The sequence below is a fragment of the Mustelus asterias genome, chromosome 18 (assembly GCF_964213995.1).
Source record: "Mustelus asterias chromosome 18, sMusAst1.hap1.1, whole genome shotgun sequence".
In the NCBI taxonomy this organism is placed as follows: domain Eukaryota; kingdom Metazoa; phylum Chordata; class Chondrichthyes; order Carcharhiniformes; family Triakidae; genus Mustelus; species Mustelus asterias.
Genome location: NC_135818.1, coordinates 45,820,374 through 45,837,609, shown reverse-complemented (window position 1 = coordinate 45,837,609; position 17,236 = coordinate 45,820,374). Strand labels below are relative to the sequence as shown.

Below are 17,236 nucleotides of genomic sequence, written 5' to 3'. Positions count from 1 at the left end.
TTGTTCTTTATTGCTCCATAGCTGCAATAATCTAAACCTTGCCATCTGAGCCTCTCCACTACTGTTAAAGTTTCACTTCATTTCCCAGAGATAGATCAAGCAATAACACCTACCTTGTTGGGCAGAAAACATACTGATTTAGAAAGTTGTTCTGAACACACTCTTGAAGGCATGTTCTATGCCTACTATGGGTAACAGCTGAAGCTGTTAGAAATGGAATTCCAGAATTTCAAGAACTAGTTCAGGAAGTTGAGCTGGGGAAAGGTCCTGGGATGCTTCTGCTGATGCTGGGGAAGTGACTGAACGGGATCATTCCTGAACATTTTGGTACAATATTGCTGATGGAGACTTGTTTGTCGCCATTTAGCTTACCATCTCCAGTATATGACTGTACTAACAAGGTAAAGCTGGGGAAATGCTCCATGCCTCTTAGCAATGTGGGCAAAGTCTGGGACACTTCAAATTAAAAATACTCAAGTGTCCAGTACTCGTGTGTAAAATCAGTAAAACCAGACTGTCATGAGTATAAAACTGAACAAGTAACATGGATACCTAAACTGGAGTTCCAATTCTATATTGGCCAAGCAGAATAATGCTTTTCATCTCCCAGTTATGGGTGACCTTTTTAAAAAAAAAAGTTGGTGACAATTTCAAAAAAAGTACTTGTATTGACTATTAGAATGATTCCTGAATTGTTGACATAAGTGGCTAAGACAGAACTTGTAGTTTAAGTTGCAAGTAATTACTTGCTTGCATGTGATACTTTTATACAGAATCATTTTGTCAAAATCATACATTTTGTGATTGTGCCTTTTATTTTTGAAGCAGCTGTCAGTTTGATTTTATAATTTGGCATGTATTTATGTAATAATGCAGGTAACTTGATCTCTGCATCATGTAAGGAATGGTTTGTGTTCAGTGCGCTATCTCATAATCCTGATGCAACAGCAGCTAATTAATTTGCATCTCATCTGTTTGTTTTGCTCTAGATTTTCACAACAGTCTCACTAATCTATTTAAATATTAATCATTTCATTTATACACTTCAATTAGCAACAGAGTGCTTTCCCTACTACAACTAATTTTATAATTTTCATTTTTAGAAGTTTGTTTTTAGCTGGCAGCCACAGATTCAACTGATTAACAGCAAGAGTCACTGTGCTCACAAAGGACTTGCTTAGTGGTGAAGTGGGTGCAAATACCAAAATGTAAATACTGTTAAAATGTACACATGACAGCTTTCTGGTTGTACGGTGCTATACATGGTGTGATGCTTGTCAATTTCGTAGCAGATTGTCCTGTTGTTACAGCTCAGTATATTGGATAATTTAGGTGAAGTACATGGGGAAATGTGGTCCAGCAAGGATTGTACACTGGTAATTGCAGAATTTTTCTATCCATTGACCTCTTTGGTGGATGAGGGATCAATATTGTTCAGACTGGCAGAATTCTGTCCCCTTCACCAAATAGTGCACTGCAATCTTAGTTATCCATCTGGGAAGGCGGAAAGAACCTTGGTTCAATGTCTTGCATGAAGACAAGGATATGGTGACCATTTGCTTGCTCTCATTTATAACATTTATTCCCACATCCTTTCAAACAGCTGCTCTTGCTGAAGTACAATAATTGGAGTTCCGTAGCAACTTAATTGGTATAAATATAAAAGCCACTTCTAAAAGAGAATAGCTGGAAAATTATTGTTGGTGTTTGTGCATTGTTTCCATGTCATTGATCCACCCAAACAAACTTTTTTCTGGTGTTATTTTGAAAGAGAAAAAGCACATATTTTAACCAGCTGTGAATATCTCTTGTTACAGACTGCCAGTAGTGAAACCGAACAGTACATATGTATATAAACTTGTCTGTCTTGTACAATATTTATAGTTTAGTTATTTATAATTTCAAGTACAGTACTTGGAATTATAACCCCATCCTGCACTGCTCCAAAATATACATTTAAATCGTGCAAAATTTGCAGTTGTCTTTCTCCCTTTCCAAACTTGCCTTTTCAGGTAACATTGAACTATTGCAGGACTATTGGTTTTGTTGAATTCTTGTTCTGCATATAGAATCAGAAAGAATGCCTAAGTGCAAGTGTATCCAACAGGGAACTCTTGGTCCTGTAAGTGAGCAACTGCTTCAGAGAGACAATTTGTCTACTGCTCTGTTACGTTGGTCAAATCCCACTTTGATTTGATTTCAGCTTTTTAAAAAAATAAGCTAGCATTAGTAAACCTGTTAATGAGGTTTTTTATATAAAAACCTAACTGTTGTATTCATTTTCTTTATGAAGTGACTATGACAAGATAAATTGCCCCACCTCATCCTTTTTGAGTCTTTCTGCAGCCCCTGACATGGTTGACCATACTGTCCTCCAATGCCTCTAGGTAGGTGTGACTGGTTCCACTGTTTTATCTAATCTTAGCTATGTAAGCACCTGGAGTGGCTTCTCTTCCTGCTCTAATGTTCCCCAAAGATCTATCCTTGGCTACTTCCTATTCCGCACCTACATGTGGCCCCATCAGGGGTATCATCCAAAAATGTGGTGGAATTCTCCCATTAATTCTAAGACAAAGTCCTGGGATTGGGACTGTAGAGTGTTTCCCGTTGCAGAGGCCTGCAGGAAAATATACCTTCATCTGCATCTCATTACCGGAATAAAAATAAGTTTCATGCTGGCCTCTGGTGGGTTTTCTGACACCATTGTGGGCACCAGTGGAAGATCACACTGTAAATTCATACCGGTGTGAAACTGATTTCTAGGCTGCCTGCCATCAAGCTTTTCTCTCTCTCTCTCTCTCTCTCTCTCTCTCTCTCTCTCTCTTCCCCCCGCCCCCACACCATTATTGACATCTCCACTATCTCAGGTTGTCAGGTTGTCCGACTGTTTATTCAACATACAGTACTGGATGAGGAGACGTTTCCTTCAATTAAGCACTGGGAAGAATAAAACCATTGTCATCAGTCTCCACTTCAGGCTCTGCCTTAGCCATTGACTCCATCCCACTCCCCAGCAACTGCGGCTGAACCAGTCTGATCGTGACCTGTGCCATAGTTAACCAGAGGTGAACTCCTGACCACATATTCGTGTCATCACGAAAACTGCCTATTTACACCTGTTACGTTGCCTGGCTCTAGTCTTGGCTCCTCTGTTGCTGAAACCCTCAACCATGCCTTTTTTATCTTCTGGATTTGAAAATTGCAATGCCCATGTTGTTGGTTTCTGTCTTCCTACCCTCCAAATCCTCATCCAAAACTCTGCTTGTGCGCTAACTTGCATCAAGTTCCATTCACTTGTCCTACTATGCTGTATTCCTACACTGGCTCCTAACCATTTCTTTTAGTTCAGGTCCTTGTTTTCAAATCCCTCCACGGCCTTGCTCCTCCCTATCTACTGCACACCCACAACCTTCCGTGATATGGGCACTACTCTAATTCTGGCCTTTTGAGCATCCCCAGTTTTAATTGCTCCACCATTGTTACCCTAGATTATGTGCTAAATCTTGGATCGGGGATTCGGCACTGAATCTCCTGCCTGAAGGCATGCTTCTTACCAACTGACCCAAGCTATCGTGCAACACAATGTGGTCTGAAAATTTTCTGTCACATCACTATTGCTGAAGTAATTCACTGTTTGAATAATTTAAGTTCACGTCTGCCATAATTCTAAAATATGAAAGAAATTAGTTTACATACTGCATTGTTGTTTAAAACAAAGTGTGCCCATGTCAGTAAAGAGTAATTAATTTAATTGACAGTTTCATATTTATCGTTTGTGCTACAGTATAATTATAATTAATTACACATTTTTGTAATGAAAACTGGGTTTAAAATGGAATCCCAGTGCGTTATTCTGGCTCAGTAATCGTCAATGACTGTCTTTGAGTCTTCGTTAATATTGTGAGGCCACAAAAAATCCCCCCCACCCATTCTTTAACCATGGTCCTGAAGTTTCCATCAGGTACAGACGATGCTAACTAATTGTGAGACTTGAGACTGATGGATATAAAGAGAAATAGAGTCGAGTATTAATATTCAGAGTATTGTTTACTGATTTTGAAGTTGTATACTTTGTTTTACCTGTAAATAGTTCATGACATTGCCTCCCTTTTAATCTTTCTAATGTGTTCATGTTATGATCATTCCCTGTGCATTACTATGTCACTAAGCTTGAGATTTGACCATCTCTCTCCAAGTTTCTCACAATCTAAAATAGATTTTGGTCAAGAGGATGGGATTAACAAAAATATTTTTATTAAATGGCAGTTGATACCACAATGAAGAAAGTAGCCAATGCATTAGCTGCTAGGGTGGCAAATATAGGGGGGCAGCAAACTTCAGGGTGACGGTGCAGGGCAGGGCCACTGCACATGCATAGAGGCCTGTTGGTTTCAGCCTCCCGGGCTCCTGAAACTTGATATTCATGCTGGTTGCCTCTGCGTTGCACAGTATGTGGGAGATTCTAGTGTGAACTTCCACTGGGGGGGGGGGGGTGTCACATATGCTTGGTAAATACGTGTCACATAGATTGTGAACAAACATTTTTAGTTATTTCTTAATGGTTTGGGATATTATACAATGTTTGCATAATTTATCCAATTCAATAATTAAATTTCCATACAAAGGTCTGCACTTGGCTTGAGACAACTATCTGCATGCCTGATGTACCCTGTATCAACAGCATTCACTTCAGGCAGTATCAAGAATACAATGTTCCAAAATGTGGATTTTGGTGTTGGCCCACAATTCCCTAACTTGGTTAATATTGTATTCGGTAGACGCTTTACCAGCAGTTCCATTTATTATTAAAATCAAAATTGATTGGAAAAAAGTTGCTGCTTTGTTTAGCTGAATAGTATAATTTCAAACAAGGCGTTTGTTTTCCTGTAATTACACCAGAACAGCTGTTCAAGCTCAGGATAATATAATGCTATACATCTGTTCTGTGGTCTGCTGTTTAATATTTTTCTGTTTTTGGAAAAGTGAATAATGTGATGACAAGTTCCAAGGATGAGCGAATTGTTACAAGGGTTCTGCAAAAGCTTTGTCATTTCCAATAAAACATGCCACTTGTGGTGCGAAGGAAGAAATGGTGACGGGACAAAAATGAGACCAAGTTTTCACTTGGAAAATTTGTTTTCTTCAGCCAGTTGGTCCCTTTTAAATGTGCCAAATTTTCCATTTTTTGTCTTTCTTTGTATGATACTGACACTTCTCACGATATGGTTCCATCAGTTTTGGACCATATCCATTACCTTCACTAAATATCCATTGTTATCTAAGCGGGTCGGATCAAGGAAAACCCCAAGGCTTTTTACTCTTATGTGAGGAAGAAAAGAATGACCAGGGTGAGGTTAGGGCCGGTCAAGGACAGTAGTGGGAACTTGTGTATGGAGTCAGTGGAGATAGGCGAGGTGATGAATGAATACTTTTCTTCAGTGTTCACCAAGGAGAGGGGCCATGTTTTTGAGGAACAGAAGGTGTTACAGGCTAATAGGCTGGAGGAAATAGATGTTCAGAGGGAGGATGTCCTGGCAGTTTTGAATAAACTGAAGGTCGATAAGTCCCCTGGGCCTGATGAAATATATCCTCGGATTTTTTGGGAGGCAAGGGATGAGATTGCAGAGCCTTTGGCTTTGATCTTTGGGTCCTCGCTGTCCACGGGGATGGTGCCAGAGGACTGGAGAGTGGCGAATGTTGTTCCTCTGTTTAAGAAAGGGAATAGAAATGACCCTGGTAATTATAGACCGGTTAGTCTTACTTCGGTGGTTGGTAAATTGATGGAAAAGGTCCTTGGGGATGGGATTTACGACCATTTAGAAAGATGCGGATTAATCCGGGATAGTCAGCACGGATTCGTCAAGGGCAAGTCGTGCCTCACAAATTTGATAGAATTTTTTGAGGAGGTAACTAAGTGTGTTGATGAAGGTAGGGCAGTTGATGTCATATACATGGATTTTAGTAAGGCGTTTGATAAGGTCCCCCATGGTCGGCTTATGATGAAAGTGAGGAGGTGTGGGATAGAGGGAAAGTTGGCCGATTGGATAGGTAACTGGCTGTCTGATTGAAGACAGAGGGTGGTGGTGGATGGAAAATTTTCGGATTGGAGGCAGGTTGCTAGCGGAGTGCCACAGGGATCAGTGCTTGGTCCTCTGCTCTTTGTGATTTTTATTAATGACTTAGAGGAGGGGGCTGAAGGGTGGATCAGTAAATTTGCTGATGACACCAAGATTGGTGGAGTAGTGGATGAGGTGGAGGGCTGTTGTAGGCTGCAAAGAGACTTAGGATGCAAAGCTGGGCTGAAAAATGGCAAATGGAGTTTAACCCTGATAAATGTGAGGTGATTCATTTTGGTAGGACTAATTTGAATGTGGATTACAGTGTCAAAGGTAGGGTTCTGAAGACTCTGGAGGAACAGAGAGATCTTGGGGTCCATATCCACAGATCTCTGAAGGTTGCCACTCAAGTGGATAGAGCTGTGAAGAAGGCCTGTAGTGTGGTAGCTTTTATTAACAGGGGGTTGGAGTTTAAGAGCCGTGGGGTTATGCTGCAACTGTACAGGACCTTGGTGAGATCACATTTGGAATATTGTGTGCAGTTCTGGTCACCTCACTATAAGAAGGATGTGGAAGCGCTGGAAAGAGTGCAGAGGAGATTTACCAGGATGCTGCCTGGTTTGGAGGGTAGGTCTTGTGAGGAAAGGTTGAGGGAGCTAGGGCTGTTCTCTCTGGAGCGGAGGAGGCTGAGGGGAGACTTAATAGAGGTTTATAAAATGATGAAGCAGATAGATAGAGTGAACGTTCAAAGACTATTTCCTTGGGTGGATGGAGCTATTACAAGGGGGCATAACTATAGGGTTCGTGGTGGGAGATATAGGAAGGATATCAGAGGTAGGTTCTTTACGCAGAGAGTGGTTGGGGTGTGAATGGACTGCCTGCAGTGATAGTGGAGTCAGACACTTTAGGAACATTTAAGCGGTTATTGGATAGGCACATGGAGCACACCAGCATGATAGGGAGTGGGATAGCTTGATCTTGGTTTCAGATAAAGCTCGGCACAACATCGTGGGCCGAAGGGCCTGTACTGTGCTGTACTATTCTATGTTCTAAGCCTAAATGCCAGTATTTGACCAGAGGTCTTCACAATCAACACAGTACTCTTTTCATCCAATACCTACTGCATATAATGTCCAGCAAGGGTCACTGGATGGTGTTCATTAGATGGATCCGAGCTGATCTTTATTCCCTCCCTGACCCCCTCAATCCTTAAATTAATTTTTTTAGGTCAAATTATTGCAGTTGCTTCAACATCTGAGATCATCTAACTGTACTGAGCATACTTAGAATTTTATGGCAGTATTTTGATTTAAATGAACATTTTTACTGAAGTGTCCAACAGCACTGCTCTTGTAGAATTAACAACACCAGGTTAAAGGCCAACAGGTTTATTTGGTAGCAAATACCATTAGCTTTCGGAGCGCTGCTCCTTCGTCAGATGGAGTGGAAATGTGCTCTCAAACAGGGCACAGAGACACTGAGAGCACATTTCCACTCCATCTGACGAAGGAGCAGCGCTCCGAAAGCTAATGGTATTTGCTACCAATTTAACCTGGTGTTGTTAAAACTCCTACTGTGTTCACCCCAGTCCAACGCCGGCATCTCCACATCTTGTAGAATTAGGCAGATATGTCACTGCCATGTTTTTTTATGTATATGTGCATTCTCTCTGTCCTCTCTCATGTGATGAATATTGCCATATTTATGTATATGAAAATATATGTACACAGTCAGTCCTTGGACTTGGCAGCACAATTGGTTCCAGAAAACCACATTGCAAGTCAAAACATCGCAAGTTGGAACCAGTTTTCCCATTAGGAACAATGTTATAAATGTGGAATTGGTTCTTGAACCAAGGCTTGAAATCCTATTTTCACTGAATTGTGAAAATTTTTTGAAATCCGTATGATTGCCTTACAATAATGTATTTCCCATGATCTAATAGTACCTACACTTTCTAAAACCTCCCTCAGCAATACTGTACTGTTATACTATATCTGAAGTAATTTGCCCTCCCTGCGGTTATGAAAGGTGAAACGGAACAATTGGTAAAGAGCAACAGTTCGCTGGCGTGCTGTCATAAAGTCAAAACTGATGTTGTAAAGTTGAAGCATTATCAATTTATAAACAAAAGTGCTGTTCATTGTAACTCAAATGGCATAATATCAAGGACTGCCTGTAAAAGAATGTAAAGATAGGGATCTATTTAGATTCCCATTGCATTGCTCAAGGGAAGTCACTTGATGCACTATTTTATAATATATTTATGCCTCAAAATCTATTTGATTGCTGAGGCCTTTAACTATGCCAGTCACATTACTGCCATTAGAAAATTGAGTAAATTGCTGTTTGCAGATTAACAGAGGCTTTAAAAAAAAAAAAAAATTCTCTTGATGTTAGTGTCACTGGCAAGGGCAGCCTTTATTGCCCATTCCTAGTTGCTCTCGAGAAAGTGGTGGGGAGAAACTCCCTTAAAGCACTGTAGTCCATGTGATAAAACTGCTCTTGCAGAGTGTTCCCGAATTTTGACTCGGCATTGATGAAGAACAGTGATATCTGCCCAAAGCAGATGTTTGGCTCCAGATCAGAAGAAAACCGGCTTTAGATACCCCACCAAAAATGTATTTTTGAAAACAAGAGCAAAGTATGATGAATACTGCTAAACTATTTTGTTTGTATTCAAAAAGTGATCGACTTGTTGGGTTTATACTCCATGCATAATAACAGCTTCAGAACATGGAACTATTGGGAGACATGGGTTTTGTTTTGCGGATTTTGTACATATTGAATGTCCATTCCATTCCACTTTAAAGTGGATTATGTTGATCGCCATAAAATGCGGTTGTGTCTGTGATGGGAAATTGATGGGTTTCTTTCTACATTTGATGTGCAACAGCAGTTTTTGTTTCAACATCTTGAGATCAGTTTAGTGCAAGGTGAAATTATGGCATGCATTCCTAAAGGAAAACAAGTTAGATAAATTTTATCGCTCCTTTTTAAAAAAAAACCTAATATTTTGAACTTGAGGTTCAGAAGTGTGTTCTCAGTTATGATGTACTGTCTCACCTTCCACCTGCCATTCATCTGACCTCAGTGCTGCGGTCAATTTGTGTGGAATTATATCTTGCGTTGTGGCTTTGGAATTGGCTGAAGATTAAAAAAAGATTTTAAACAGGACAGAGATGACAGACTTTTTAAAATTTGATTAGTCTTGGCAGTTCATAACTTGAGTATAAGAGGCTAATATAAAAGCTGGACCCCAGTATATAAATGTTTATCAGTACATATTGTGTTGTCTAAGATAGTAACTTTTTACTTTATCTCCCCAGGATGAACTTGACCTTACTGATAAGCACAGGGAAGCCATGTTTGCACTTCCTGCAGAAAAGAAATGGCAGATATATTGTAGTAAGAAAAAGGTAAGAGAATGGTTTTAAAAAAAAATTTACTTGTCACTATTGATTTGATTTGCACAATGGAAGAATAATCATCGCTACTTTGAGAGTTTGTCCTTTGCAAATGTTCCTGTCTTTATTCTCTCCTACTTAAAAGCAGCAAGAGAGCAGAGTTGCAGTTTCTATTCTGTCTCTCTAACCAGCTTTTGTGGTGTGCCTGAGAACAGCATTCAAGAAGTAGCTTCTGACATGTCTTCCCCTTCACCTTGTACTGTAGTAACCCCAAGCTCCACTTGACTTCTTTCCCTCATTTCCCTTTCTAAATGGAATGGTGAAAGTTTTCTAGGTGGGGATACTACATTATTTCCCTTGATGTAAATAACTAATGCTCCTATAATGAAAGAAGCAAGAAGGTGGAGTTAGTCATACTGATAATTGAAAAAAAACCTTCAAACAATGGGAATTGGAAAAAAGAGTGGTGATGGAAGAGGTAAAGTGGCTTTAGTTATTATTTGAAGAGTTGGGGGAAAAGGGCTGAAAAATGATCATAGTCCCTACATAACAGAATATATTATCTATTAATCACTGAATTTTACATTATCATTTTCTTTAATGGAAGAAACCATTTAAAATCAACTAACATTCCATTTGCATTGGTAGATGTTGGTAAAGCAATCAAAATGTCCATTCAGTGTAATGATTAGTACATTTTGAATTTCTGGGAGATGTACTTAAATGTGGCATACTGGTCCAACAACTTTGATTTTATTTTGAATGTTTCATTGACATTTTTTTGCTGAGATTGTTCTTTTGAAATCAAACTGAGTTATATCATGTGTTCACCTGAAATGAGCTAATATTTTCCTGCATCATTTTCAATTATGTGGATCAGTCTTTTTTAAACAAAAGCAAAATTTGAACTTTGCATGCCTGGAACAGGCTTTAAATTTTGCTTACCTTGTTTTGGAGCTTTAACAGCAAGTGCTGTATTTCCTTCTCATTGAGTGCACGTCTTGAAATGACTTGCGTGATGGGAAATGATTTTCAAAGATGAGGATTGTTTTGAGTATTACACCAATTCTGTCTTCAAATATAGGCTTGAGTTCACCTCCAAAAAGAATTGCAAACTCAGATTGGTGCACTCCCTCCTCCCTCCCTTCCTTTCTTTCTACCCTCCTCCCTTTTTCTCTCTCTCTCTCTCTCTCTCAACCCTCCTCCCTTTCTCTCTCTCTCTCGACCCTCCTCCCTTTCTCTCTCTCTCTCTCTCGACCCTCCTCCCTTTCTCTCTCTCTGTCTCTCTCTCTCTCTCGACCCTCCTCCCTTTCTCTCTCTCTCTCTCTGGTGAACCATAGATGGTTACCACTATGGGTACTGAACCATAGATGGTTACCACTATGGGTACTTGTACATATGTTACTCTTGTTACTGTTGGGGTTAGGGTTGGGGTGTTCCACCTGTTAGCATTGTTCTGTGGTACACTCCGTTTGGCTCCGCCTTATTATAGGAGTATAAAGGTCACTGCTACTTCCTAGTGGCCCTTAGTCTGGGATAGTATTGTTAAGCAGTATGCTCTATTCTTGTTGCGAATAAAAGCCTTTATTCCCGGGTACGATCTAGCCTCCCGAGTGAATTAATCGCGCATCACTCTCTCTCTCTCGACCTTTCTCTCTCTCTCTCTCTCTCTCTCTCTCTCGACCTTTCTCTCTCTCGACCCTCCTCCCTTTCTCTCTCTCTCTCTCTCTCTCTCTCTCGACCCTCCTCCCTTTCTTTCTCTCTCTCTCGACCCTCTCCCTTTCTTTCCCTCTCTCTCTATGAAATTTATTCGTGTCATTTGATAAGGGAAGACTTGTATCACCTTGGTCTTGTCTTATTCTACTTCTAATCTCCAGCAGCACTATGCGCCCTCATGAACAACCTTTAATGCATTTTTCCCATCTCAATGCATTCTGAAGCAATATAATGTCTGGCAAACAGAAGATCCATATCCTGATATTTTTGTGTCTTTTGCAAATATGATATTTTACTTCTTCACATTTGTCCAAAAGCAGTCATTACATGTATCATAAATAGTACAAAGTATTATAATTGGAGATGGGTGTACTGATTTGCTTTTTTACCAGCTCCTTAAAGTAGAAACAGAGGACTGTCAGAAAAATAATACTTTCTCTATTATTGCCAGCAAAATTTCTAGTCTTGTGCCTTAAGTTTGAAATACACAAGTTGATCCATATCTAAATGGCAAAGGTACAATCCTATTAGCTGTGATCCTTCAACAGAACACTGTTCTTTGAAAAAAAGATCTTAAACGATCTTAACGATTTGTCCTTGCCTATCTTCAAGAAATATTATTTCAAGGAATAGCCTGAAATGTCAGTGTTAGGGTTTGTACAGTGCTTAACCTCCATCTTGTATGCTCTTCCAGTCATTGCAAAGTGTAAAACATTTTAGTTACTGGTTAAGGTGCTTTGAAAGGCAACTAAACTGATGGGACTGGACATCTGAATTATGCGGAGAGTCTTCAGAAAGTCTAGGAACATAAACTGGAGAAGATTAGACTTGATGGTGATCTGAAAGAAGCATCGGGATGCTAAATGGTATGGCAAGGATGAACGTGAATATGTTTAACGTAGCCACAGGCTCTAAAGGAAGGCATTGCCTCAAAATTTAGAAGTGAGAAAGTGATATAGTTTAGATTAAAGTACTTCACATCAGAGGTAGTAAACAAATGGTTTGGCCTAATAAGGGAGGCAATGAGACTTGATTGTATTTGAAAATTGAAGAAATAAATACCCACTAATTAGTTCATCCCTTGCAAGGTGAGCATTTATTGTCCCTCCCTAATTTTCCCTTGAGAAGGTGGTGGTGAGTTGCTACCTTAAACCATTGTAATCCAAATAATGAAGGTGCTCCCATAATACTGATGTGTTTCCAAGTCAAACAGGTGGGAAATTTGCAGATGATGTTGATCCCAAGTGCCTGCTGCTCTTGTGTTTCTCGGGTGTAGAGGTCACAGGTTTGGGAGGTGGTGCTAAAGCAAGAACCCATAGCAAGTTATTGTAGAAGGCACACACTGCTGCAGCCAGATATGCTGGTGGTTGCAAGACTGAACGTTTAAGTTTATGGGATTGGATGCCAATCAATGGGCTGCTTTGTCCTAACAGTATAAAGCTTTGAGAGTGTTGTTGGAGCTGCACTCAGGCAAGTGGAGAGTGTTCAATCACGCTCCCTACTTGTGCATCGTAGATTGTGGACAGGCTTTGCTAAGACGAAGGTAAGTCACTTCCTGCAGAATAGCCAGCCTCAGACCTGCCCTTGTAGCCGCAATATGTATCTGGTTGGTCTAGTTAAGATTTTTGTCAATGGTGACCCCCCCCCCCCCCCCCCCCCCCCCCCCCCCCCCCCCAGGTTGTCGGTGGGGGAATTCAACACTAGTAAAGCTGTTGAATGTCAAAGGGAGTTGGGTGGACTGGCATTTTTGGAAATGGTTTTTGCCTGGCCCTTGAGGGGGGCAAATATTACTCGTGTATATCAGCCCAAGGCTAGATGTTTGCAAGGTCTTGCTGCATGTGGCATAGCCTGGTTCATTATCTGAGGATATGCAAACAGCAGAGAAATGCAATCATCAGAGAATATTTCCACTTCTCACCTTGTGATGGAGAGAAAGTCATTGATGTAGAAGCTGAAGATGTTGCATCTGGAACACTGGATCTAGGAACTCCTGTGGCAATGTCATGGGGCTGAAATGATTGGCTTCCAACAACCACAAGTACTTTCCATTGTGCAGGTTGCTGGTGAGTAAATGCACCTCAAAAGCTATGATTACAACCCATTCTGTTATTTTGCTGCTGATTGGGTGTAGCCTGCTAGATAGGATTGCCCTGCTTTTGTGGACTGAACATATCTGGACAATTTTTCACTTTGTTAGATAAATGCCAATGCTGAAACAGTTTGACACAGGAGTACATGTTTTCATTACAGCCAGGGTGTTGCTGCAGCCAATAACCATTGCTGTATACAATGTGCTCAGTCTTTCACAAAGGCTCGCTTCTGTAATGGTGGGCCCTGAGGAAAAGATCAAAATGGTCCTTGACACTTCTGACTGAAGATGGTTGAAAACTCATCAGCAATATCTTTTGTTCTTGGGTGCTGTGCTCAGCTGTTTTTGAGAATGGGGGTGTTCATAGAACCACTCGCCATCTTCTGTTGGCTATTGTGGTATTACTGAGACTGGCCAGCTGGAGTCCAATTGTCTTTTTTGAGTCTATTGTGCCTAAACTAATCATATCAGCATGCCCTTAATCCAGTTACTTCTATTATGGGATCTGACCACTAAACAGCTGTGAGAAAGAGGTAGTTTTACCTTGTGAATATAGAATACTTGACTGGTTGGGATTGTTTAGGGATGTGTGTTGTAAAAGTTTTCACTTGACAATTTAACAATGCATCGAGGTGAGATTTGCAATGTAAGGAACAGGAATTATATTGCAAGCTATACAAATTACTTAATTTTTAGTTTAAAAATTTCTGTAATTCTTCCAGAAAATTTTACTTTTTGGCTTGGTAAGGAACCAAGAAGGTTTCAAAAGTAAACAATTTAGCTTTGCATCAGAGAAGGAGGTATGGAAATGTAAAGCACATTCATTTAAAGAATGAAGTTCAAGTCAAAATAAATGAAGGAGAAAAAAATCATAGGCTATTCAATTAAGTGCTATCCTAAGGGACCATTAGAACAGGCACCAAAAAACCTGCTAGAAAATAAATATTATCCTTTCTGCACTCAAATCCTCTTCAGCAATTTTGCTACTGCAGAAAACTGAACTTTAGTTTTTTCCCCCCCTTGGAATGAAAATGATCAGTTGTTTAGTATATCTGGCTAAGTTAAGACAGCTGCATGTTACATACCACTTGCATGCTGTTATTAAGCTTTTTGGGGAGCTGTCTTTTCTTTGGAGTTTTCATAATGATTTTTTTTAGTTTTAATTTTCTTCACTTTACCTAACTACTGAACTTCACGCTGTCATCATGCTTGAAAAAAATGATTCTATTGGGTCTGTTTGCTATTGCAGTATTGCTCTAGTTAGAGATGTTTTTGCCTTTCCATTGGTGAAGCTAATTGCAAATATGCTAATCAGACTGAAACCTAAAATGCAATTAAATTTATCAATTTGAACTTGCTGATTTTTGTCTGTTTGCTGATTTAGAATGAATGTTTTTAATGGATGTGTTGCATTTCACTCATTGGTAGCAGATGATGGGAAACTTGTCTTTCTGGACTGGTTTTCAGCTGATGAACTATGATACAGTTACTGTGGTGGTGGGGGGTTGCTCAACTAATGAAGCTCAGGAATTCTTTATTGGTTTTAACTACGCAAACAGAATTACGAGGTTTAATAAAAATTCAGATTTAAATATTTGATTATTCTTATCACTGCATATTTTCCCTGGAGTGTGGTGAATTGGACAATTTGTTCAAGAAATCAGAACAAGGAGCACTTAATTGAAGATTCCCCCCCCCCCCCCCCATTTATTTTGACTTGAACTTTATTGTTTAATGAATGTGCTCTACACTTCCATACCTCCTCCTCAGATGCAAAGCTACATTATTTACTTTTGCAACCTTCTAATAATTTTCTATAGTGTATGCCATGAAAAGTATTTGCTGTGTTCGCGATGGAGTATTTCCTTTACAGTAATAAAGTTAAAAGCTATTAAAATGCAAAAATATTCTTCTACTTCCAATTTTCTAATTATGTAGTGTATAACAGTGTATGATTAGGGTATTTATAATTGTAATAGAATTGTACAGATTTTCAGAATATACAATGCTACTGTGCCTTTAAGAAATGTGTTTACATGTTTCTTGAGAGGTATATTTAAAATTCAGCTGATCTGTCTGCACCAGGCAGCTCCATGCTGAGATTGCAGGAGAATAATTGGTTTTGGTTATTGGGGTATTTGTTTTAATCTGAGTTGCTGCATTTTTGTTTTTTTTTAACCCTGGGGTTTCAGAGTAGGGTTTGATTTGGTTAATTGATCAGAGCCAGAGTTATGTGACGGGGAGAAGCTAAGTTTACAGAGAAAAGCAGTTAGTTTTTTTGCTTGGCTCTGAAAAGAGCAAGAGATCTCTCTCTCTCCCTCTCTCTCTGTCTCTCTCTAAGGTGGCTCAAAGGCTCAAGGAATGTTAATAGTTTTTTCTACTTTGGCATTAGTGTGAGGATAAGGTATTTCACTCCAGGTGTGATTCTGTTAACACACTAGGAAGCTTTTATCAAAAACTTTATTTTAACAAAATTGTTTAACTATAATGAATGAATTATCTTAACTTTTACCAATTGAAATACTTAAATATGACTAGGTACAATTCTTAATTGCTAACCTATCTCCATTAGTTCCAAATTGAGCAATATTCCTCTTATAGATTTAAACTCTTCAAAATCAGTGAGTAACACACACGCCTACGTGCTGGTACTTGGGTTGCCTGTTCTCGAGCATCTGGAGGGAGAGAGAGAGAAAGGGACCTATTTCCCTGGAAGGTCCCAAACTGCAGCCTCCAGAAAGAGAGACATCTCTTGCTGCTTTCAGAACCTGGTGGTAACTACCTGCTTTTCCCCATCATCTTAGCTGCTCCTCTTAATCACATGACTGCCTCTATCTATCAACCTAATCTAAACCCTACTGGGAAAACCAAATAAAATACATTAACTCAGATTAAAGCAAACACATCCCTAGTTAAAAAATCAAGCATTAGCCTGCATTCTCAGCATGTGAGCTGCCTGCTCTACAGACAAATTGGCACCATGTAAAACAGAACAGAATTTTAAACATACACCTCACAAGAAACATGACACAAATAGATTTCTTAAAAGCATGGTATCATCACAGTAGAATCAAACAATTTTGTCTCATCTCAACACATCTGCTTCTGAAACTCTTATTTATGCTTTGTTACCTCTAGACTGGGCTTCCCTAAAACAAACTCTGGAGAGAGAATAGAGCCAAGGTTTCAAGTCGGGCCATCTTGACTCAACGTTGGCTCTATTCTCTCTCCACAGATGCTGTCAAACCTGCTGAGATTTTCCAGCATTTTCAGTTTTTGTTTTAGATTCCACCATCTGCAGTATTTTAATTTCCTCTAACACAAACCTGGCTGCCCTCCCACATTTAGTCCTCTGTAAACTTGACGCTATCCAAAATCCTGCCAGAGTAATTACTCGCACCAAGCCCCTTTCACGTATTTCCCTCAGGTTTGCTGTCCTATGTTGGCTCCTGGGCAAGCAATGCCATAATTTTTTGAATTCTTAATCTTGTATTCAATTTCTTCCTCACCTTTCCCTATCTCTATAATCTCTTTCAGCTCCACAATACTCTGAGATATGTGTTCATCTAAGCTCTTTGATTTTAATTTTAATTGTCTCTCCTTTGTCAGTTGTGTCTTCAGCTGTCTCGATGCTAAGGTCTGGAATGACCTTCCTGAACTCTTCTGCCTCTACCTCTCTCTTTCCTCTTCTTAAGGCACTCCATAATACCTACCTTTGACCAAGCTTTTAGCCAACTGCTCCAATATTGCTTATATGGCTTGGTATCTAATACTGCTTAATGTTCCTCTGAAGTGCCTTGGAATGTTTTCTTTCATTAAGGACGCTATATAAATACAAGCTACTATTGAATTTCTGTAAATTAAGTTTGATTTGCAAATTAGAGACTCTTTATGAAAAAAATTAAAATTACAAGTTGGAAACAAAAGAAAATATCAACATTATGATTTAAATTTAAAAGCATGTTACT

General features: G+C 39.5%; 1 protein-coding gene across 7 annotated transcripts in view; it reads left to right on the top strand.

The window, feature by feature from the left end:
* The window catches only part of daam1a (dishevelled associated activator of morphogenesis 1a), a 151,031-nt gene that overhangs the window by 72,709 nt on the left and 61,086 nt on the right, over positions 1–17,236 (top strand). For all 7 annotated transcript variants that reach the window (XM_078233824.1, XM_078233828.1, XM_078233827.1 and 4 more), the window contains one exon: positions 9,386–9,475. In XM_078233824.1, coding sequence (XP_078089950.1) covers positions 9,386–9,475 — 90 coding nt within the window. The remainder of the gene's footprint in view (positions 1–9,385; positions 9,476–17,236) is intronic.